The 25593-nt window shown below is 45.3% G+C and overlaps 1 protein-coding gene across 1 annotated transcript in view; it reads left to right on the top strand.

The window, feature by feature from the left end:
* Positions 1–25593, top strand: part of TG (thyroglobulin) — an 825201-nt gene that overhangs the window by 149613 nt on the left and 649995 nt on the right. Inside the window, exons 6-8 of the mRNA XM_078686739.1 lie at positions 14853–14959; positions 17851–17994; positions 21058–21243. Coding sequence (XP_078542865.1) covers positions 14853–14959; positions 17851–17994; positions 21058–21243 — 437 coding nt within the window. The remainder of the gene's footprint in view (positions 1–14852; positions 14960–17850; positions 17995–21057; positions 21244–25593) is intronic.

Below are 25593 nucleotides of genomic sequence, written 5' to 3'. Positions count from 1 at the left end.
TCAAAGTATGCATATGATGCATTATTTTATGTCTCTTTACCCCGAATTGCAATGCCAGTGCTACTGCATCCCCTGGAGGAATTCGGAGACGTATCAGGACTCCAAATTAACCAGACCAAATCTCTGATATTCTCTCTTGGCTCCCTGGTTGGGACTCCGGCTGAACATATCCCCTCCTGGGGTTTGCTTTGGGAACTGGTATAGTTTAGATACCTGGGAATACAGGTAGCCCACACCAGAGCACAACTGCACTATAATATGGGTAGAGGGCTTGACTCTCTCAAAAACTTGGCGGCCTTCTAGAATACTCTCCTCCTGTCCCTGATGGGCAGATTAGCCAACTCTAAGATAGTACTCCTGTCCAGATGTCTATACTTACTCAATAATGCGTTGGCCCAATCGACAGCTAGACTCGCTCCTTACCTCACTCCTAAGGGCCAGGGGGCATAGTAAAGTAGCCTTGGCTACATTACCCAAGCCTTATTCAGCGGGCGGATTGGAGGTCCCATGTTTGGACCTCTATTACTATGCCGCCCAATTACAACAGGCTGCACAATGGCTGAACACAGAACCGAGTTGGGAGACATGGCTCTTGGGTGGACCCCAGTCGTCTTCCTAAACTACTAATGGAGGGGGCGGGTACAATAAGAGATATTGTAAAGAGAACACCCAGCAGCTTCTTCTTAAATAAGGAAACACCCAGCAGCCTCCTCTTAAATAAGCAGACATCCAGCAGCCCCTTCTTATAAAAGGAACCACCCAGCAGGGTCCTCTTAAACAAGCGGAAACCCGTCAGCCTCCTCTATAACAAGTGAGGAACCACCACCAGCCACTTTTCAAGGACTCAAACACCTGGCATACTCAAATTAACAAAGCAAACACCCTGCAGACTCTTCTTAAATAAGCGCACACCCAGCAGACTCTCCTTAAATACGCGGGCACCCAGCAGACTCTTCTTTAATCAAGCAGACAACGAGTAGACACTTCGTAAAGAAGGCAGCATTCCTATAAACACACAAACATCTTGCAGCCTCTGCTTATAGATGGGAGTAACCAGCAGCCTCTTTTTTAAGATACAAACACCCTGCAGCCTCCTCTCAAATAAGCGGACACCTGCCAGCCTCTTTTTAAAATTACAAATACCCTGCAGCCTCTTCTTAAAAAAGAGTACACATCGCAAAAAAAGAGTACACATGGCAGCCTCCTGTTAAAGTAGGGAACATCCAACAGCCTCTGCTTATAGAAGGGAGCAACCAGCAGCCTCTTTTTAAAGATACAAACATCCTGCAGCCTCCTCTTAAATATGCGGACACCCGGCAGCCTCTTCTTATAGAAGGGCGCATCCGGCAGCCTCTTTTTAAAGATACAAACACCCTGTAGCCTCCTCTTAAATATGCGGACACCCGGCAGCCTCTTCTTATAGAAGGCGCACCCGGCAGCCTCTTTTTAAAGATACAAACACCCTGTAGCCTCCTCTTAAATATGCGGACACCCGGCAAACTCTTCTTATAGAAGGGCGCATCCGGCAGCCTCTTTTTAAAGATACAAACACCCTGTAGCCTCCTTTTAAATATGCGGACACCCGGCAGCCTCTTCTTATAGAAGGCGCACCCGGCAGCCTCTTTTTAAAGATACAAACACCCTGTAGCCTCCTCTTAAATATGCGGACACCCGGCAAACTCTTCTTATAGAAGGGCGCACCCGGCAACCTCTTTTTAAAGATACCAACAGCCTGTAGCCTCCTCTTAAATATGCGGACACCCGGCAGCCTCTTCTTATAGAAGGGAGCAACCGGCAGCCTCTTTTTAAAGATACAAACACCCTGTAGCCTCCTCTTAAATATGCGGACACCCGGCAGCCTCTTCCTATAGAAGGGCGCACCCGGCAGCCTCTTTTTAAAGATACAAACACCCTGTAGCCTCCTCTTAAATATGCGGACACCCGGAAGCCTCTTCTTATAGAAGGGCGCACCCGGCAGCCTCTTTTTAAAGATACAAACACCCTGCAGCCTCTTCTTAAATATGCGGACACCCGGCAGCCTCTTCTTATAGAAGGGCGCACCCGGCAGCCTCTTTTTAAAGATACCAAACACCCTGCAGCCTCCTCTTAAATATGCAGACACCCAGCAGCCTCTTCTTACAGAAGGGCGCACCCGGTAGCCTCTTTTTAAAGATACAAACACCCTGTAGCCTCCTCTTAAATATGCGGACACCCGGCAGCCTCTTCTTACAGAAGGGCGCACCCGGTAGCCTCTTTTTAAAGATACAAACACCCTGTAGCCTCCTCTTAAATATGCGGACACCCGGCAGCCTCTTCTTATAGAAGGGTGCACCCGGCAGCCTCTTTTTAAAGATACAAACACCCTGTAGCCTCCTCTTAAATATGCGGACACCCGGCAAACTCTTCTTATAGAAGGGCGCACCCGGCAGTCTCTTTTTAAAGATACCAACAGCCTGTAGCCTCCTCTTAAATATGCGGACACCCGGCAGCCTCTTCTTATAGAAGGGCGCACCCGGCAGCCTCTTTTTAAAGATACAAACACCCTGCAGCCTCTTCTTAAATATGCGGACACCCGGCAGCCTCTTCTTATAGAAGGGCGCACCCGGCAGCCTCTTTTTAAAGATACCAAACACCCTGCAGCCTCCTCTTAAATATGCAGACACCCAGCAGCCTCTTCTTACAGAAGGGCGCACCCTGTAGCCTCTTTTTAAAGATACAAACACCCTGTAGCCTCCTCTTAAATATGCGGACATCCGGCAGCCTCTTCTTACAGAAGGGCGCACCCGGTAGCCTCTTTTTAAAGATACAAACACCCTGTAGCCTCCTCTTAAATATGCGGACACCCGGCAGCCTCTTCTTATAGAAGGGCGCACCCGGCAGCCTCTTTTTAAAGACACAAACACCCTGTAGCCTCCTCTTAAATATGCGGACACCCGGCAGCCTCTTCTTATAGAAGGGCGCACCTTGCAGCCTCTTTTTAAAGATACAAACACCCTGTAGCCTCCTCTTAAATATGCGGACACCCGGCAGCCTCTTCTTATAGAAGGCGCACCCGGCAGCCTCTTTTTAAAGATACAAACACCCTGTAGCCTCCTCTTAAATATGCGGACACCCGGCAAACTCTTCTTATAGAAGGGCGCACCCGGCAGTCTCTTTTTAAAGATACCAACAGCCTGTAGCCTCCTCTTAAATATGCGGACACCCGGCAGCCTCTTCTTATAGAAGGGAGCAACCGGCAGCCTCTTTTTAAAGATACAAACACCCTGTAGCCTCCTCTTAAATATGCGGACACCCGGCAGCCTCTTCTTATAGAAGGGCGCACCTGGCAGCCTCTTTTTAAAGATACAAACACCCTGTAGCCTCCTCTTAAATATGCGGACACCCGCAGCCTCTTCTTATAGAAGGGCGCACCCGGTAGCCTCTTTTTAAAGATACAAACACCCTGTAGCCTCCTCTTAAATATGCGGACACCCGGCAGCCTCTTCTTATAGAAGGGCGCCCCTGGCAGGCTCTTTTTAAAGATACAAACACCCTGTAGCCTCCTCTTAAATATGCGGACACCCGGCAGCCTCTTCTTATAGAAGGGCGCACCCGGAAGCCTCTTTTTTAAAGATACAAACACCCTGTAGCCTCCTCTTAAATATGCGGACACCCGGCAGCCTCTTCTTATAGAAGGGCGCACCCGGCAGCCTCTTTTTTAAAGATACAAACACCCTGTAGCCTCCTCTTAAATATGCGGACACCCGGCAGCCTCTTCTTATAGAAGGGCGCACCCGGCAGCCTCTTTTTAAAGATACAAACACCCTGTAGCCTCCTCTTAAATATGCGGACACCCGGCAGCCTCTTCTTATAGAAGGGCGCACCCGGCAGCCTCTTTTTAAAGATACAAACACCCTGTAGCCTCCTCTTAAATATGCGGACACCCGGCAGCCTCTTCTTATAGAAGGTCGCACCCGGCAGCCTCTTTTTAAAGATACAAACACCCTGTAGCCTCCTCCCTAATATGCGGACACCTGGCAGCCTCTTCTTATAGAAGGGCGCACCCGGCAGCCTCTTTTTAAAGATACAAACACCCTGTAGCCTCCTCTTAAATATGCGGACACCCGGCAGCCTCTTCTTATAGAAGGGAGCTACCGGCAGCCTCTTTTTAAAGATACAAACATCCTGCAGTCTCCTCTTAAATATGCGGACACCCGACGGCCTTCTCTTATAGAAGGGCGCACCCGGCAGCCTCTATTTAAAGACACAAACACCCTGCAGCCTCCTCTTAAATATGCGGACACCCGGCAGCCTCTTCTTATAGAAGGGCGCACCCGGCAGCCTCTTTTTAAAGATACAAACACCCTGCAGCCGCCTCTCAAATAAGCGGACACCTGCCAGCCTCTTTTTAAAATTACAAATACCCTGCAGCCTCTTCTTAAATAAGCTTACACATCGCAGCCCCCTGTTAAAGTAGGGAACATCCAACAGCCTCTTCTTATAGAAGGGCGCACCCGGCAGCCTCTTTATGAAGACACAAACACCATGTCGCCTCCCCTTCAATAAGCGGACACCTGGCTGCCTCTTCTTATAGAATGGACCTACCTGCAGCCTCTTCCTAAAGACACAAACTACCCTGCAGCCTCGTCTTCAATAAGCGGACACCCGACAGCCGCTTTTACAGACACAGGCACTTCTTAAACAAGCAAACATTCAGCAGCCTCTTCTTCAATAAGCAGACATCCTGCAGTCTCTTCTTCACTATAAAAACACCCAGCAGCCTCCTCGTAAATAAGCAGACACCCAGCGGCCTCTTCTTAAGTAAGAAAACACCCAGCAGGCTCCTATCAAATAAGCGGAAGCCCAGCATCATGTTCTTAAGTAAGGAAACACCTGGCAGCCTCCTCTTAAATAAGGAAACACCCAGCAGCCTCTTCTTTAATAAAGAAACACCCAGCAGCCTCTTCTAAATTAAGCAAACACACAGCAACCTCCTCTTAAGTAAGGAAATACCCGGCAGCCTTCTCTTAAATCACTGGACGCTGAGCGGCCTCTTCTTAAATAATGAAACACCCAGCAGTCTCCTTTTAAATAAGCGGACACCCGGTAGCCTCTTCTTACGTAAGAAAACACCCGGCAGCCTCCTATCAAATATTTGGAAGCCCAGCGGCCTCTTCTTAAGTAAGGAAACACCCGCCAGCCTCCTCCTAAATATGCTGACACCTAGCAGCCTCTTCTTATGTAAGAAATAACCCAGCAGCCTCATCCTAAATAAGCTGACGCCTAGAAGGCTCTTCTTAAGTAAGGAAACACCAAGCAGCCTCCTCTTAAATAAGCCGACACCCGGCGGCCTCCTCTTAAGTAAGGAAATACCCGGCAGCCTCCTCCTACATAAGCGGATGCTCAGCGGCCTCTTCTTAAGTAGGGAAACACCCGCCAGCCTCCTCTTAAATATTCGGACACCCGGCGGCCTCTCCTTAAGTAAGGAAACACCCAGCAGCCTCCTCTTAAGTAAGGAAATACCCAGCAGCCTCCTCCTACATAAGCGGACGCTCAGCGGCCTCCTCGTAAGTAGGGAAACACCCGCCAGCCTCCTCTTAAATAAGCGGACACCCACCGGCCTCTTCTTAAGTAAGGAAACACCCGGCAGCCTCCTCCTAAATAAGCAGACACCCAGCAACCTCTTCTTTAATAAAGAAAAACCCACCAGCCTCTTTATAAATAAGCGAACACACAGCAGCCTCTTCTTAAGTAAGGAAATACCCGGTAGCCTCCTCTTAAATAAGCCGACGCCTACAGCCTTTTATTATAGAAGGGAGCAACCGGCACTCTCTTTTTAAAGAAATAAGCTCTTTTCTTAAATAGGCGGACATATGGCAGCCTCCTGTTAAAGTAGGGAACACTCTTCCTTAAGAAGGGAGCATCCGGCAGCCTCTTTGTAAAGATATAAACTCCTGCCAGACTCTATTCAACAAAGTAAATGAGCAATTGATAGATACTGTAAAATATATATTTAGGACTTTCAATTGGCTGTCCCTTGCATAGTATCCCTTCCTTCCTTTGGGTTCCTATAGTTAATCTACACTTCCCCTCTACCCAGCGAAAAAAATGTGTTTTTTTAATTCTTTCTTGATATTGCCTCATGTAGCAAACCCTCAAGTTGCACTTTTAATCTCTCGGTATTTAAGAAAATGTTTGGTTCGAGAAGGCAGTGGGGGTTCATTTGTTTCGTTGATGTACGCCTTACAAACTTGGAGACAGCCATGTGTACGGAAATAAAAATGTTACCCCAAGACATGTGAGCCTCTAACAACAAATATAGGAATTTGTCCACAGATTGACCCATCAGAATTCTCTAAATGACGGTTTTAACTGACTATACACGCCTTTTTAAATCAACTCTGAGGCTTGTGATTTAATAATGTTCCATTATCCAATAAGAATGAGTCTCTCACAGCTTTGTCACCTGATAATCTGCATTACGCAAAATATTCATTAACAAGGCATGCAGCCATGTCTGCCAAGGACATTACTTAGCAAGTACATTATGTTTAGGCCCACAGTTTCCACCAACGCGCTCCGAAGGGTGGCAGGAAATGACCTCTTGAAAATGACCTCTAGAATGTTCATTGGTGCACGAGGTTCAACTTCGGGCTTGGAGGCAATTACATAAATACTTTCCAAAACACTTTTATTCAATAGTTGAAAAAAAATCTCTAATTTCTTCTTCTCCTGCGCTCGGTAACACTATCGAAGCTATCTGAAACCGTTCTTTTCTTAGTTGACCAAGGGGTTGCAGAAATTGCCCTCGGAAGCGGAAGTGACTCCGTGCCATCAAAGTAACTGATATGGCCTTCCACCGAGATGACATCACTGGAAGGCTGTATTTATTTGCCAGAGTAGCCATTCCATCTAAAAAATATCACCGAACGTGGGGTCTGTACGAGGTGATCTGTAGACCGACAGCAAATGTTCTGTTTGGGTTCTTACTGAGTACTGCACCAGCTGCATCATTAATATTAAGACTAAGGGATAACTCTTTTAATTAAAGATGTTTTTTTGCAAAAACGGCTAAACCTTCCTTTTCGTTATTTCCATTATTTTTCAATACACCGTTGTGTCCCAGTGGCGCTAGGCTGGTCCCCTGGTGTGAGTGTATCCTTTGTGTCAGAGAGTGCTTGCTTGTGCGCATCTTTTTTTGTTAGTGCACTGCATTCTCAGTATTACTTTCTCTGGGAGCATCAGTGTTATCTCTGCTAGTGTCATTGCAAACTCTGCTAGTGTTATTGCAAACTCTGCTATTGTTATTGCATACTCTGCTAGTGTTATTGCAAACTCTGCTATTGTTATTGCATACTCTGCTATTGTTATTGCATACTCTGCTAGTGTTATTGCATACTCTGCTAGTTTTATTGCATACTCTGCTATTGTTATTGCATACTCTGCTAGTGTTATTGCATACTCTGCTAGTGTTATTGCATACTCTGCTAGTGTTATTGCATACTCTGCTATTGTTATTGCATACTCTGCTAGTGTTATTGCATACTCTGCTATTGTTATTGCATACTCTGCTATTGTTATTGCATACTCTGCTAGTGTTATTGCATACTCTGCTATTGTTATTGCATACTCTGCTAGTGTTATTGCATACTCTGCTAGTGTTATTGCATACTCTGCTAGTGTTGTTGCATACTCTGCTATTGTTATTGCATACTCTGCTAGTGTTATTGCATACTCTGCTATTGTTATTGCATACTCTGCTAGTGTTATTGCATACTCTGCTAGTGTTATTGCATACTCTGCTAGTGTTATTGCATACTCTGCTAGTGCCATGGCATACTCTGCTTGTGTTAGCACATGCTCTAATAGTGTCAGCCTGCAGCCGCGGTCAGTAGTGGGAGAACCTGCCGGGTGGTGACTTGGGGAGGGGGAGGGGCTGGGTGAGGGGTAGTAAACTATGGATTACAGAGGTTTACAGGTAAGTAAACATATACACAAATAAAACGAATTTCGTTTCATGAACTGCATCGCATTTGGGGATGTAGTGCATACAACGAAATTCGTTTTATATATTTATATGTTTACTTACCTGTAAACTTCCGTAATCCATAGTTTACTACCCCCCACCCAGCCCCTCCCCCTCCCCACGTCACTGCCTAGCAGGTACTCCCACTACTGACCGCGGCTGTCAGCGTGTACTCTACTAGTGTAATTGCATAGTCTGCTAGTGTCAGTGCATACTCTGCTTTTGTCAGCGCATACTCGGCTAGTGTCAGCGCATACTCGGCTAGTGTCAGTGCATACCCTACTAGTAACATTGCATACACTGCTAGTGTTATTGCATACTCTGCTAGTGTCAGTGAATACTCTACTGGTGGCATTGTATACACTGGTAGTGTAATTGCATACTCTGCTAGTGTCAGCACATACTCTTCTATTGTCAGCACATACTCTGTTGGTGTCATTGCATACTCTAGCAGAGTATGCACTGACTCTAGCAGAGTCAGTGCATACTTTGCTAGTGTTATTGCATACTCTACTAGTGTCAGCACATACTCTGCTGGTGTCAGCATATACTCTGCTAGTGTCAGTGCAATCTCTGCTAGAGTCAGCACATAGTCTGCTAGTGACATTGCCTACACTGCTAGTATAGTTGCATACTCTACTAATGTCATTGCCTACTCTGCTAGTGTCAGCACATACTCTGCTAGTGTCAGCACATACTCTGCTAGTGTCAGCGCATTCTCTGCTAGTGTCATTGCATACTCGACTAGTGTCAGTGCATACTCTGCTATTGTCATTCCATACTCTGCTAGTAGCAACACATACTCTGCTAGTGGCAGCACATACTCTGCTTGTGTTATTGCATACTCTGCTAGTGTCATTGCATACTCTGCTAGTGTTCGTGCATACTCTGCTAGTGTCAGCACATACTCTGCTAGTGTCAGCACATACTCTGCTAGTGCCAGCACATGCTCTGCCAGTGTCAGCATGTACACTACTAGTGTCAGTGTGTACTCTACTAGTGTCATTGCATACTCTGCTAGTGTCATTGCATACTCTGCTTTTGTCAGGGCATACTTGGCTAGTGTCAGCACATACTCTGCTAGTGTCATTGCATACTCTGCTAGTGTCATTGCATACTCAGCTAGTGTCATTTCATACTCTGCTAGAGTCAGTGCATACTCTGCTAGTGTCAGTGCATACTCTGCTAGAGTCAGCACATAGTCTGCTAGTGACATTGCATACACTGCTAGTGTAGTTGCATACTCTACTAATGTTATTGCCTACTCTGCTAGTGTCAGCACATACTCTGTGTGTCAGCACATACTCTGCTACTGTAATTGCTTACTCTGCTAGTGTCAGTGCATACTCTGCTAGTGTCATTGCATACTCTGCTAGTGTCATTGTATACTCTGCTAGTGTCAGCGCATACTCTGCTAGTGTCAGCACACACTCTGCTTGTGTTATTGCATACTCTACTAGTGTCAGCATATACTCTGTTGGTGTCAGCACATACTCTGCTAATGTCAGTGCATACTCTGCTAGTGTCAGCGCATACTCTGCTTGTGTTATTGCATACTCTACTAGTGTCAGCACATACACTGCTACTGTCAGCACATACTCTGCTAGTGTCAGCGTGTACACTACTAGTGTCAGTGCGTACTCTACTAGTGTCATTGCATACTCTGCTACTGTCATTGCATACTCTACTAGTGTTGTTGCATACTCTCCTATTGTGGTTGCATACTCTGCTAGTGTTGTTGCATACTCTGCTAGTGTCAATGCATAATCTGCTATTGTGAAAACAATAGAAAACAAAAACAGTTCAATGAATACTTTGCAACTGTGACATATTATTTTGCTATCACTACATACTCTACTAATATCAGCACATGCTCTGCTAGTTTTAGTGCATGCTCTGCCAGTGCAGGGCATTTGCTTTAGTGCCATTGAATTACCTATTATTAAAAGTGCATTCGTCGCTATTGTCAATGCTTACTCTGGTAATATTATTGCATACTCTACTAGTGTCATTGATTATCCTGATGTTGTCATACTTTATTCTGCATACTCTGCTGGTGCCAAACCAATGCAACCCTCCCCCCCCGAAAACAGTGCAATGCATATCACATATTCTTTTGTTATAGGTGCATACTCTACAAGTGTCAGTCTATACTCTACTAACCTCAGTGCATACTTTGCTAGTTTCAGTTCATGCTCTGCTAGCTTCTGTGCATACCCTGGTACTTTCAATTCATGGTCTGCTAGTGCAGTTCATCCTCTTATGGTGCCATCGCACGCTTCTAGTGACACTGTGCACTTTGCTAGTATCAGACTTTGCTAGTCTAGGTGTGTTCTTTAAGGTTGCCCGATCATGCCATATCTGTGGCACTGTAGGTGCGATCTATGTGACAACCAAGGCCCAGATGTAGGTAAATGTCATTTACCGATTTTTAAATACCGAATTTTACCGATTCGGTATTCAAAAATCGGTAAATGAGATGTAGGTAAAAAATCGGTATTTTTTACCGAATCGGTAAAAGTCGGTAACGGACTTTCTGTAATTACCGAATCGGCAAATACCGAATCGGTAATGGCCATACAACCCTATGGGCCAAAAGGCCCATAGGAATGCATTGAAAATACCGAATCGGTAAATACCGAATCGGTAAATCCCGAATCGTCAAGCAAGTAAAGGTGAAAGCAATGGAAACAGCCAATCAGGTGCCACCACCCTCCCCCACCCTACCAGGGAGTGTCAACCCAGGCAGCTGCAACTCATTAGAAGGTTCTGGAGAGGCAGTCAGAGCTGAGCAGAGAGACAGAGCAGCAGGGAGAGATTTGTTTGCAGTGTAAGAGAGTAATAATGGCAAGCAGCACAGAGAGCCAGAAGGCTGAAAGAAAACGAAAATTAAAGTTCAGCAGCATGGAGCTGCAGGTACTGGTGGAGGAAGTGGTGAGGGTCCACAAACAGCTTTTTGGCAGGCTGTCCCTCACAGTACCAGAGTCAGCCAAAAGAAAACTGTGGCTTGCCATAGGGGAGAAGGTGAATGCTGTGGGTGTGACCAGCAGGAGCCAAGAGGACCTGAAGAAAAGATTTTACGACCTCAGGAGCCTCACCCAAAAAAAAATGGCAGAGATCCACAAACAGGCTGGTGTGACCGGTGGAGGCAGGAACCCAGCGCCCCCCCTAACTGACCTTGAGGAACTGGTGGCCTCAACCATCGAGCCTGACAGTGTTGTGGGAGTAGGAGATGTGGACAGCTCAGCCAGAGCTACTAGAAAAGGTAAGAGGCGTGCGCAGCATGACACCCCAAAGCAAACTGCTTCCCCTTAGCCTTTGTGTACAGGCCAACCCCAGTCCAGTACTGCTAGCACTATACATGAGCAATGCATTATGGGAAATGTAGTCAGCAAATGTAGGACCACATGTAAGTGCACAGAAAACAGCAAGGCATTGAAAGCCGATCAGAGTAATGAAAGTGAAATGTGCAATGCATTTATTGTAGTGACTGTAAGACAATAGCACTCAGTGTACATACGCTTCTTTATACCTAGGGCCAACATCAGGCAGTGGACCATCTGCATCACAAGGAACTGCACCAGCGAGGGAGGAGAGTGTTGAGGCAGGGCCAAGCACCGCAGAAGCCTCGCAGGAGGAAGAAGACGCCACTGCCATCTCCCATGAGGATGACACTGTTCGTCCCCTTGTGTTTGCCCACTCCCCACACCTTTCCCAATCCCCCCCATTGGTGTTCTCACCTGAGAACTCCCCATCACGGTCCCTGACAACACCTGCTACCTCACCAGCCAGGAGGAGAAATGTGGCCCCACTGAGAGTCATGGCGGGAGGTGAGGGTGAGGCTCCAGCAACCATAGTAGTCACTCCTACTGCACAGGTGTGCACCCATCAGTCCAGCAGCACTCGCAGCCGCCAACGCACTCCCAGCAGTGCAGGTCCACCTGGAGAGGGCACTGTGTCCCGTGGCCTTGAGGGGAGCATGGTGCGCATCCAGCGCATGCAGGGGAAATCGATTCAGGCCTGCCACCGCCAATTTCGAATCCTAAATCAGCAAATGGGAGACATGGCCAAGGGCATCAGTGATTTAGTGGAAACCAACAGGGGGGTTGCAAAGACCAACAGTGACATTGCATCTGGAATGCTTCACATGACCACCGCCATCAACCAGCTGTGCGCAAAAATGGATACCCTGGAGCACACAAGGCGCAGGGATGCGCGTGTGCACTACAGGGCTATGAACCGGCTGGCCACGGCAACATCCCAGCTATGCCGTAGGGGCGCCAACATGCAGGAGAGCCTCACGCAGAACACCGCGGAGGTAACCAGGGGCATGGGCAGGATCACCAGTGCCCTGGAGGCCATGATCATCTCCCATACTGCTGTGAATCCTACCCTGGACGTGGCTGAGGCAGACGACAGCAGCAGCCGCAGCAGCCCGGCTAGCGCAGTTGTTGAGCCACGCCGGAGCACCAGGCGCTCAGCTGAGCCTGCAGGCCATGCTGAAGGGAGTGAGCAACACCCCAGTGGCTCTGCGAAGCGCGGCCGCAAATGACATTGACAGTGTGGGTGAGGCAACCTGGGACATTAGCAGTCCCCACGTTCCAATACTTATTTTTTGTTCCACATCAGTGCATGAACGTTGTGGCGACATTAAAAATCGTTTTTCACATTCACAACCTGTCTGTGTCTCTTTACTCACTCAGAAATAGTTGTCTGTAATCTCCTCACGTCTGTATCTGCCATCACTTGGTGTTGACACTCCAGCAGGTTGGGTTTCTGGCACAGCATTGTCGTCATCATGATCCTCGTAGTCTGACAACTCCACCTCAGTGCCCTTCTTCACAGCAAGGTTGTGCAACATGGCACAGGCAGCAATTATCTTACAGCAGGTGATGGGGGTATACTGCCTTGCACCTCCACTCTTGTGCAAGCATCTGAATCTGCTTTTCCATATGCCAAAGGTCCGTTCTACTACATTCCTTGTGCTTTTGTGGGCCCGGTTATACCTCCTCTGCCTGGGTGTTGAGGGGTTGAGGTAGGGGGTCAGTATGAATGAGCGGAGGGCATATGCACTGTCTCCTGGAATGAAAAGGGAATACATTACTCACATGCATACATGTACTTCTTACTGCAATTGGTATGATGGGGGTCTGACTCTGTGTCTCACCTAGGAGGTATCCTTCACCAAATTCCCCTGCAGTCAGCCGTGCATAGATGCCGCTGTTTTGAAATATGTAGGAGTCGTGGGTACTCCCAGGGTATTTTGCCACTAGGTCAGTGATGGCGCACTTTGCATTGCAAATCACCTGCACATTGATGGTGTGCGTTGACTTCCTATTCCTGTAGATATATTCCGTGGCAGCAGGGGGACAAATGGGGATATGCGTGCCATCAATGCAGCCGATGAAATGGGGAAATCTAGCCATCTGGTAGAAGTCAGATTTGGTTTGAACCAGTTCAGCATGGGTGGCAGGAAAAGAAATGTAATGCTCCATCCTCTGCAACATGGCGTCAAGGAATTTGTGAAAAAACCTTGAGAGGCTGCTCTGGGTCACCCCACCCGCCACAGCTACCACGCTCTGGTAGCTTCCCTGACGCAAGCAGGTGGAGGCTGCACAGCACCTGTATATGGGGTGGAATTGCATGTGCCCTTGGGGTAGTGTGCTGCAACAGTGGTTGGAGGTCCCTGATTAGTTCCAAGATGGTGTCTGGATCCAACCTGTACCTCTGCAGTATCTCTGCCTCTGTGAGCATGAACAGGGTTACCCTCTGCCTGTAGACCTGCTCCTGTCTCAGCCATTCCCTCTCTCCTTCCTCCTGTAGCCGTAGCCATCTTGCGATGACATAAAATGCCGCCATTGTGCAAACAGCATTGCATTTTGGGTCCATTTTTATAGGCTGCACCTGGTTACCACCTGATTTGAATCCATGGTAAATACCGACTCTTAAATACCGAATTTGAAGCAAATTCGGTATTTCAGAGCTTACCTACATCTCATTCTTCGATTTTTCCTATTTTACCGATTCGGTACTTTTACCAAATTGGTAATTTTTTCGATTCGGTAAATATTCCGAATCGGTTTTTTACCGATTCGGTACATTTTCAAAATCGGTAAAATTTTCCGATTCGGTTTTTTACCGATTCGGTAAATTTTCCGATTTGGTAAATTTACCGATTTGGACCAATTTCTATCACCTACATACCGATTGCTCAATACCGCTCGGTAATGGCCAAAAATACCGATTTTCGGCCGTTACCGACCGACCTACATCTGGCCCCTAGTGACTTGGCACAGAGACGGGGTGGGCTCATATACATATTTAAGAGCCATAATTGTGGTTAGGTTTCCCTTACAAGGAAGGGGGCATTTAGGTTTTTATATGGTGGCTAGTCAGGCTTCAAGGCAGGAATTGTGGGCGGATGATGCTGGGCAGTATCTTTGTAGTCTAACCTCATCCTCTTCAACCGAGATGTCTTGCTGGGCCAGTGATTCAATGCGTAGATTGTAAAGCATCTTTGCCAGTGTGGAGCCCTCGGGACCTCTCAGGCCAAGTGTACAAATCTATCTCTTTCTCAGAGCAGTTACATGATCCAGTGGAGAAAGTGTTGGAGGAGCCCATGTAAGAGAAGGAAGTCACTAGCAGGGCTTGGTGGCCAATGGTATCGAAGGCGGCTAGAAGAACACGTACCAAGAGAGAGATTTCTCAGTTTCTTTCAACGTCATTGGCCACATCTGCTACTGTGTATATGGTGGGACTGATAATTTGTTAAGTGTTACAATAGGAAGATGGTGCAAACACAGGTCACAACTACACTTGATATGGTATATTGTTTCTTTTCTTCTAGGTTTCCAGGCATATTCCAGTCATTCAGCTCTTTCAGGAAAATGTTCCCAGAGGTCTCAGGATACTGCTACTGTGTAGATAGCCTAGGACGAGAGCTGGAAGGCACCGGTGAGTGGATCCTGGAATCATGAATATACCTACCCTCGCTGGCAGCTTGTTGGGGACCATCTGTAGATAAAATGCTTTCTTTGCACAGTCTCAATAAAAAAATCACCTTAAAAATTTGTATAAAGTTCCATGCTTACAAATTCGGAAATCATTCAATATATCATATTTAGAACAACTAAGCACGTCTATGCTGGGAATGATGGCAGTATGCCAAAAATATTAAAGTCAATAGCGAATCAAATGTTAAGCCTGATAACAAAAGGGAAGAATCAACGGCTGAAATAATTTGTTATAGTCATAATGTGGTTATCATGAGGGATATTTACAAAGCAAAGTTGATGCTTTATATTGTGTCACCTGGAGAGAGCAATACTGTGCCATATATTCAAAGAAATGTCACAGTTCTGCTCTCTCCATGAGCTTGAGCACTTGTGGTTGCCTCGCACCAACGGAGGCACGCTTGCGCCACAGTGCAAGGGTGTCTGTGTTGTGGTCAGGATAGTTTGTGTGCAGGATCTCTACTTTCCTACACAAAACTATCCTTTGAGTCTATTTTCTCTTTGCTTGTGTGATGCACAATGCAGCACACGTAAAGAATGCAGACACATGCACAGAGGAAATTGTTGCAAGGATCCAGTTCTTACACAGAACTGCGCACAGAGACCCAGGACATCACTGAATTGTGGTGTTCCAGAAACTCACCTCAGTACCTAGAAAAACCCCAACCAGCTAGCATCAGTGTCAAATTAGCTCTTCGTCCTGTAGCAAAGTAACCAATGATTAGACAACCCAGAACATGCGACTTAGGACCATCTCAGGAATGGTGGGAAGTGATGACCCTCTTTCATTATACTCTCATAACAGTCCACAACAGGAGTAAATTAGAGACACGGGTATGGTTAAAATATTTATTTTAACAACGTGATCTAATATGCAGTATCTTAGCCAACATAAGCAGACATATGATTAGAAATAATATGGTCAGCATTGTTACAATTCCATATAATACAAAAGCAGAAATCATATTACAATGATGGTGAAAACAAGTCTTTTAGCGCCTAGTTTTAACACCCTCCCTATATAGGAACTATGTATTATAAACTAAAGAAGGTCTCTTAGGCTTGTTTGGGGAATCCCATTACCTTTCCACTCAGTAAGAGTAAATCACATCTGGATCAGCATAAGCTCTCTGCATCCCTGGAAACAGAAATCTTCCAAGTGTGTGAAATCATGGCAACTGTGGAAAAATAAGGGCGCCAGAATCTCAGTTGGCTCACAGCTGCCAAATTGTTGTGTCTATAAACGTTAGCCGATCATGTCGAACAACAGCTACCATGTTATGATATCCTTGACGGCTTCAGCACTCACTGTGCACACTAGGGGCACAATGTAAATCTAGAGATGTCGAAAATAAACCTTTTCTCATGTGTGGACCTTCAAAAGGCTAACTTACAAAAACAGCTAAATGCAGTGTCGTGTGCAAAAGCGGCAAAAGGTAAAATGGCGTTTAAACTTCTAATAAACCATGCTAACATAACATGCGTGCAAAGCAGGCCTTCGACCACATTACAAAATAACAAGGAGAAACAAAAATATTTCTCCTCATTATGCCAGCCTCAGGCAGTCTCACCATTTTCATGCAAACCTATGTCTACAACTATTTGTGAATATGGGTTTTCACAAGAGTCTATGGATGGGTGCACAGAAACGACCCTGCACCACCCATGTAATGCCTACCTGGAACGAAGTAACACAAGGCAGCTCAATGCGCAACATTACTTTTTCTTACAAAGCCACACAAATTAACATTTGTATGGCTTTGTAAATACCAAAAAAGGATTTTGCGATGGGATGCATCAAAAAAGTGTTGCAACCCCGATGCAAAATCTTTGTAAATCTGAGCTAAAGCATAGAGAGACACAAAAGAAGGTGGCCTGGTGAAAAAGAAAGTGTCCATCAGTGTGGTTAAGAAATACCCTGCACTGGCAGCGGAGTGGTCTTTCCAGGGTTTCTTCTAGAATTAATATGTTTAGAAAACAATCATAAATATTTGTAAAACAATCATGAATGTTTTTCTAAAACAATGCAATCATGCACAGTGGGCATGATAAAAGTGGGACCTTATACAGAATAATTATGCAGTGCCAGAGGACATGTTTATGTAAGTCAGGTACAGGGATTATGATAGAATACGAAGAGACAGGAGCAAGCTACTAGGTAAAAGGTCACCGGTTCAGAACAGGTGTTGTGTGGATGGGACAATGTATGTAGAAATGGGGCATATATGACAGGAGTAGCCTAAAGGACATGACAGAATGAGTGAGCTCTACATGTATGTGACTTTATTGCTCTACTGATATACATAGTTGTGAACTTATGGAAATACATTTCAGAGTATTGTGTATATGCCTCTGACCATGAGCTCTTATCACAAAATAGTACTTAAAGTTAGGTTCAACATCCCCCCCAATAACCTATTGCCGACACGAGGGTACATATGTAATTACAGTGAGTGTTTATGGGAGGGTGCGTGCTATATTGCATAGAAACCAATACACTTTGTGAAAATTCTATCATGCTTGTAGAATTTTAAATGTTAATATGACATGAGGGTGTCCTGGTGGATGATGGTATTTACCGCATTTGCACACTTTAAGTTTCTCTGCAATGCACAAATACCTTTGTGAACTGTGTATTGGGCCATTAGCTTCAGCACCGGAATTGCAGAGTGTTCCTCATTCCAAAAAATAGATGGTTACACCGGGGGGACAATAATGTGCAATCAAAGTGAAACTGAAGAAAATACCCCCAAAGAATACTGCATTTTTAAAGGAGGCCTTTTATAAGAGGTCTTCTTCAAGCATTTGTAGTGATGTGTCTGTCTCCCATAGGTCTGGAGCTCCTATTGGATGAAGTCTATGATACCGTTGCTGCAGGGCTGGATCCCGCCCATTCCTTCACTGACACCATCATGTACCGCATTCTGCAGAGACGGTTCCTGGGAGTGCAGCTGATCATCTCCGGCAGATTTAGGTGTAAGTATAAGGATTACATGTGTGTCAGCACTTCCAAAAGCAGAAGCACATTAGTATATCTGGATTGGCAATGAAGCTGCCTGCAGTAGATATTGTATCAATTCTTTACGTGGCTCCACACAGAGCAGTAATACTCTCTCACTTAATGCTATTGGCTGTTTGATGTATTGTTCCACCTTCCATGAAGGGTCTTCAATTGGAAAACATTAGAGACTGTTTTACATCTTGAAAGTACACTTAATCATCACACAGTCAACTTCATTTCTGTATCTTCTACATGCATTATATGCAGAAAACAGTCCTTGATACTTTTCCCCAGCATTGTTTGGAAAAGCCAGTAGGGCAGGTGTTTATTTGATAAACAGCATTTGTAAATGGCACGCATGTAAACACGATTTAAGAATGACTGTATTTACATGCATTGACACTGTAAAGCCAGGCCTGCTGGGTTTGGCAATGCTTATTGTGTTTGCTTTAACAAAAGTGATCAAGATTCAGTACTTAAGTATGAAGACTTTAGCCCACCAATCCGGAAAACGGCCTTTACAACGCGGGCTGAGCATGAAATGCTATAGTTTGGTTAGAGAAAAAAGTGCATAAGTTACCAAACATCACCAATGGTGAAAAAATCACGAGAAATCATCATAGGTACATATATCATAAAATAATGCCATAAATATATAGAGAAAAAGGAACCATAGATGGACAGAATGCAGAACAATGTCATACATTCAGCCCAGTACAACAATCTGGGCCTAAATCTACTGTTTATTTGCTCACCATGCCATTCCAGTTTGTACCCAGCCATATGCAAATCAGTCTTGACCCTGTGCCCAATAGGAACAGTCCAGCCCGAACTGCCAGGCCTGGTCCTCCCTGGACTGGAACCAAGCATTCTAGGGCCGGTTTTGGAGTTACACCCCATATCAGCCAGGATAGCTTGACTCCAGTGACATGTAGAACATGGCGAGTCTTGGGTGCGGGCCAATCGCTGGGGCAGTGCAGTCATGAGAGGGAGTGGTGGGCACTGCACTCTGTGCATTGGTTGGTTTAGCAGGCCATCTCAGGACAGCCATACCGACATGCACAGTGAGCTGTCTCCAACCCAGCTGCATTGCTGGGTTGAATACACCAAGCGCAGGCTCCCAGACTCTCTAGGAGCTCAAATTTGTGGCGCTCAAGCCAACCCTGATACTGCTTTCAAGCATGAGAGCAGTGTCAGGATTAGCCGGAGGGGATTCAGAGAGCCTTTGTGCTGCAGCAAGGACACGGTAGAGCACAAGAGTGTCGGGTAAGTTATTTTTCCCCCTATTTTTTCAAATGTTTTATTCGTTGTCATACCCTCCACCTCCCTGTGGACCTTCATCAACCCCCAGCCCGCCACTTTGCACGCAGACCAGCTGCTACTGTCTTTAACCAAATGCAGCGCTGATCCTTCACAGATCCTTAACTGAGCAGGAAGGGGGCCAGCACACCCATCCCTGGAGTGCACTGGGGCCACAAAGGGCAGGAAGGCAGTGGTTCAGCTCACTACTTTCCTCTAGCAAAGTGGCAGTTTTTGCAGCTGCCCAGCGGGCAAGTATATCAGCACAACAAAGCAAAGTAGTCCAAATGGCGGTCCTCCTGGCAGCAAAGCAGTCCTCTGGTGCTGCATGTAGAGCCAAGCATCTGGTTAGAAGCCCACACATTGTCTAAAATTATGGGGTCAGCTCCAGACATCAGTCGGGGGTTAATCAGCTATTGTGTAAGGGCAGGACACAGCCTATACAAATGTAAGTGCTCCCCAATCCTTCTCTCCCAGACCAGAAAGATTATCCGTATTCAAGATGTAACCCTGTCGCACCCAACCGTTCCTGTGTGATAGCTGTCTGGAAAGTATGCACAAAGTGTAGCTGTCAACCTGTCCTAGACATGGTTTGGAGGCAAGCTGCAAAGCAGAAAGAGTTATAAGCACAGAGAAATGCAGACTTTCTGAAAGTGGCATTTCTAAATTGTAATAAAAAATCCAACTACACCAGTAAGCAGGATTTATCACCACTATTCCAAACATACCAAACATGGCAACGCTACTCCTTTTAGATGAGGATTTACCACTTAAGCCTATATAAGGGAATTCCTAATGCTAGCCTATGAGAGGAGTAGGCCTCACAGTAGTGAGAAACCAAATAAGCTGTTTGTCCCTACCACAACCTGCCACACAATAAAGCCACCTGTCCTACCTTTTACTCACACAGCACCAGCACCCTGCACATAGGGCTACCTATGATCTACTTTAGGGGTGGCCTATATGTAGTAAAAGGGGAGTTTTTTATAAAGGTTTTGCACATCGTTTTAAATGGCAAGTCATTGTGGCAGTAAACTGTGTGTTGAAGGCCTGAGACAGGTTTGAAAGGCTACGTCTGTGGGTGGCACAGGCAGCACTACAGGTCCACTATTGGCAATTAATTTACAAGCCCTGGGTATATGGGATACCACTTTACAAGGGACTTACAAGACAAATTAAATATGCCAAATAGGTGTAACCCAATCATACCATGCTGTAGATGAGAGCAAATGCACTTTAGCACTGTTTAGCAGTGGTAAAGTGCCCAGGGTCCTAAAGCCAACAAAAAGCGGGTCAGAAAAATAGGAGGAATAAGGCAATAGGTTTGGGTATAACCCTGCAAAAAAGGCCAGGCCCAAAAATGGGCACATTACATAGGTGAGTAAGTAGTACTTTATTACCTTGTTGATATAATGGCTCCAGTGGATTCTGTGAATCACTGAGGATCCCAAGTGCCAACTGAAAAAAATGTCATGACCATTGCAACACTCTGAGTGCACCCTGATGTCTTCATTTAGAATAGCCTGCACCTTTTGATGAACATGAAGTAACATCATGTAACATACCATAATGTGCTTGGAACTATGTGACAGCGGTGCCTGCTCTTATTAGCATGTTATAATTGGAATTAAAATTGCTGTTGCTGTAGAAAGACGCCATGTGTGCACTGGTTGTGTCTTTTACCTTCATCTTCTCTCACTGGTGATAACACACTCAGTAATTGTGCATGTTTCCTGCAGGTCCATCTAAATGTGAGCTCGAGCGGTTCACGGCGACCGAGTCTGGGGATGTCTTTGTGCCATCATGTGATGACCGTGGGGAGTATCGGCCGGTGCAGTGCCAGCGTGGAGGGCAATGCTGGTGTGTGGATGCCAAAGGGAGGGAAATCTATGGAACCAGGAGAGCCGGCGAGTCCCCGAGCTGCGGTATGTGTTATAAGCCAGGCTTATCACTGACTTTATATTGATCTGTGTACTTTTCTTTAAGCCTTGAATGTCACTCAAGTTGCAAACCCACAAACACAACCACCTGTATGACCACTCCCTCACACTTGCACCCAAAAGAAACTCTAAAGGTTAGTTGCTCATAACAGGGAGACTGGTGACTACTCCATCATAAATGCTGACATTCAGATTGCATTAGTGGAGCTGTTGTTTTGGCTGTTTTTGAAAAAAGAAAAACATCTCATGTCCAGCTTTCAGGCAACAAAACAAGCCACTTTAAGCAAGCCCATTTCTGTCCACCCGGTCAATCTACAACCACCCCTGTGGATGACCCTTCATAGATGAGGATTAAACACAGTGAGCGACCCAGAATACCCTTGAGGGCTTGGGAGATAATGATAGAAGGGTAGAGGTGCCTTCAAGGGAATTTGTTTACATCAACTTAAGTTATTTCAACCAAACTTAGAGGGATAAGTAAATAAACCCTATGTGGATTCAATCTTTCTATGAATACTACAACTCACATAACATTAAACAAATCAAAACTACATCAAAATACAAGGACTGACAAGGTGTATAGACAAAAGGTTTTTATCACAAAATAATTGAATCAATATATACAGTAAAACAAAGGTCTGAAGGTCTATAGATAATAAAAAAATATATAACACAACAGAACCTAAGAACACCTATCCGATACAGTACAATAAATGATACAAAAGGAAGAGGTGAAGGTCGACGTTTCGGTCTCTTTAGAAAATACTTTTTGAGACCATCTTCAGGACTGGAGTCAATAAAAACTGTATAATGACCAACCGTAACCTTAATTTAGGTCAGGGACAGTTGAATTAATTCAAGAGGACGAACATCAAAGCGATTAGGGATCTCAAAGTCTTAAGTCGACTAACGGGGCTGAGCAGACTCAGATGTCGTGCATTTGTATATTTCTTAATCCAAACCAAAATTGGGATCAATTCTGCACGTATTACGAAGAATTAATCTTACTGTAGCGCGTGTCAGATCTAGCACAGATAGAGATCGAGGCACGTTATTTAATAAACGCGGATCCACATCAGCGTCCTATATGGGTTATTTTTGTAGTTTTATATTTTTTTATTATTTTTCTGAACATTTTTTACTTTTTATGTATTTTTTGAACGGTTTTATATTTTTTTTTGTTTTTTCGGGGGGGGGAACGAAAACGATTCATTGTAAAGGGCTCAACAGGAGCAACAAAAAAAAAAGAATTTGTTCTCTGGGGCGTTTCGGACAATCATGATTATCAATTGCTAAGTTGATTAAATTGATGCTACTTTCTCTGTAGCAAACAACTGACCGCAACGCGCGCACACATGTTTGATTGTCCCGAACCTCATCTGTATATTTGGGACCATTTCCCTCGCCTCTGGTCCCGTCACTTCCTCCACATTTGATCTTCGGGCCACAGGACGGGGGTTGTCCTGCATGTCACGTAGCTGCGCAGCACTGTAGTTGATAGGGTGCCACCTCTCCATATGGCGATGCATCGTATAATTGCCATAACTGTATTTTTTATTTGTCCCTCTGGACAGATCTTTCTTGCATATAAGGCAAGTTACATACCGGGCATTCAGTTTTTTTTGGCCCCGGGGATATTTAAAAAATTGCCAAATGAAACTCTCTTTGACACGGGACGTCCTAGGCTCTTCTTCCAAAAACTGCCTCTCCACTTGCTCCTCTTCCTCTTCTTCCTCTTCTTCCTCCTCTTGATTGAGGATTACCTAAGGAGGTGTTCCTCTCTTCCTAGGAGGTGGTGGTGGTGGTGGGGGTGCACTAGCTGAAGCTACAACACTTGCCATTGCTAAGTGATGAAAAAAGGTCTTCCTCTCACAAAGATGAAAGTCAGAGTTTGGTTTGATCTCTATCAAGCTTGGAGTGAGGTTTATTCGTGAACTGAGAAACGCTAAGGCACGCATTAGAACGGAGACCTGTACTCACGCTGAGACGGTTGTTTCTCTAGCCTGAAATCACACTGTGCTAGATCTGACACGCGCTACAGTAAGATTAATTCTTCGTAATACGTGCAGAATTGATCCCAATTTTGGTTTGGATTAAGAAATATACAAATGCACGACATCTGAGTCTGCTCAGCCCCGTTAGTCGACTTAAGACTTTGAGATCCCTAATCGCTTTGATGTTCGTCCTCTTGAATTAATTCAACTGTCCCTGACCTAAATTAAGGTTACGGTTGGTCATTAGACAGTTTTTATTGACTCCAGTCCTGAAGATGGTCTCAAAAAGTATTTTCTAAAGAGACCGAAACGTCGACCTTCACCTCTTCCTTTTGTATCATTTATTGTACTGTATCGGATAGGTGTTCTTAGGTTCTGTTGTGTTATATATTTTTTTATTATCTATAGACCTTCAGACCTTTGTTTTACTGTATATATTGATTCAATTATTTTGTGATAAAAACCTTTTGTCTATACACCTTGTCAGTCCTTGTATTTTGATGTAGTTTTGATTTGTTTAATGTTATGTGAGTTGTAGTATTCATAGAAAGATTGAATCCACATAGGGTTTATTTACTTATCCCTCTAAGTTTGGTTGAAATAACTTAAGTTGATGTAAACAAATTCCCTTGAAGGCACCTCTACCCTTCTACCTTCATAGATGAGTCCCAGGTTCTACCAGGATCCTCAGCTAAGTACCTACACCATGAACCCGTAGGTCATTAGAACCTTAAGCACCCCAGGAGCCGTATTATGGAAAGTGCCCCGGAGACGCAACGGGCATGTGCTCCTGCTGTACGCACCCCGTGGTCACTTTGGTATTACAGAAAGGGTTGCAGACGCAGCTGCTTCAAAGCTCCTCAGTTTTTCACTTGAATGCTGTGCCCCAGGGCAGCACAAATTTGTGGCTGCTCGTGGTGCAGCACGTACAATGTAATTGGGCGCACTTTCCCTATTTGCACCTGGCGTACCTGTTTACGGTGCACCATGGTGCAAATGGGGTAGCTATGCCCTAAGAAAGCCCCCACAGGCCTCAGACCTCTATGGATGCTTCCTGCGCATCCCTGGGGCCGTATTATACAATGCAGCACATTTTACCCTTTACTGTTGCACGGGTTAAAGCCAGGGCCGGACTGACTACCGGGCGTTTTGGAATGCTGCCAAGCTGGGGGCTTATTCACTGCGGTGGGGGCTGATTTCGTTGTTGGAGACCTGCGTGTGCTTCGAAATAATTAAAGCAAAACGAATTTCGTTCAGTACACGCAAGTCCCCAGTCCGGCCCTGCTTGAAGCAGTGCCAAAGTCACTGCTGCGAAATTTCAGGGAAACTCAACGTGCCACCGAGAAGGTAATGCCGCAAGCTCCCTTCAGTAGACGCGTGTATAAGCACACATGTTCATACGCATACAGTTAAGGAAAACACCGTAGATCGCAAAGACTTTAATGTATGTGGATAGTTTTTAAATCACACTGCATTTCATACAGTACTCACAGCTGAAGTTCAACAAAATGATGCGTTAAATCCAGTAAATGCTGCCGTACTGTGGGTCCCCGGGGAAGCTGATGGCCCTCAAACACCTGTCCCCTGCAGGCGCATCGTAATTTAAGTTAAGTTAACATATATCTCTATATGTTAATATAACTTACCAAATAAATCGTGGTTGAAACAGGTCGTTGTAAATGCATTAGTGGTTAAAGAACTCGTGGTTCAGGTCCCTCGTTGTTAAGGATTCGTTGTAAAGGCTGTTTCCCTCCGGGATGCCGCTGGTGTTCGAGGAGGGGCAAGGTGTGTGTGCCTTATGCAGTGCTGTAGAAACAAAGGAAGGACAATATAAATACACCTGTAGCTGATCGCCCGTGGGCTTGCATCCCTCGGGAAAACGTTCTGAAGACAGGTATCTAAAGGAGAGCGATAAAGACTGATAGGAACAGATCGATGGGGAAAACGGTAGTGAGGTAAATGTGTTGGGGAAAAGAAAAAGAAGAAAGGAGAGCAGGAAATCGAAATGGAAAAAGAGAGTAAGGTTTGGGGAGTCCTAGTGTGTGGGGCCTACGAGGAGAAAATTAGAACACGTCAGAAGGAGAGTGAGAGAAAAATAAAGAATGCAACAATTGTTTGTTTATGGGCTTGAGAGGAGAAGGAAGAAGGGGGCACTTTAGAGAACGACTAGTGATCATGTGGATGGAAACTGTTCAATCTTTTCATTTATGACACGATTAATAGAATTGTACCCCCAATCACATCACCAAGACGGTTGCATTTGGCATGCAATTCTGCTGTGCAGGAAGAAATGGGGATATTTAAATGTGTAATTCAACATGCCGATTGTGTCGTCTTGGTC

Source organism: Lissotriton helveticus, chromosome 4_1 (genome assembly GCF_964261635.1).
Source record: "Lissotriton helveticus chromosome 4_1, aLisHel1.1, whole genome shotgun sequence".
Taxonomy (NCBI): Eukaryota; Metazoa; Chordata; class Amphibia; order Caudata; family Salamandridae; genus Lissotriton; species Lissotriton helveticus.
Note: the sequence above shows the minus strand (reverse complement) of the source record. Positions and strands in the feature narration are given on the sequence as shown.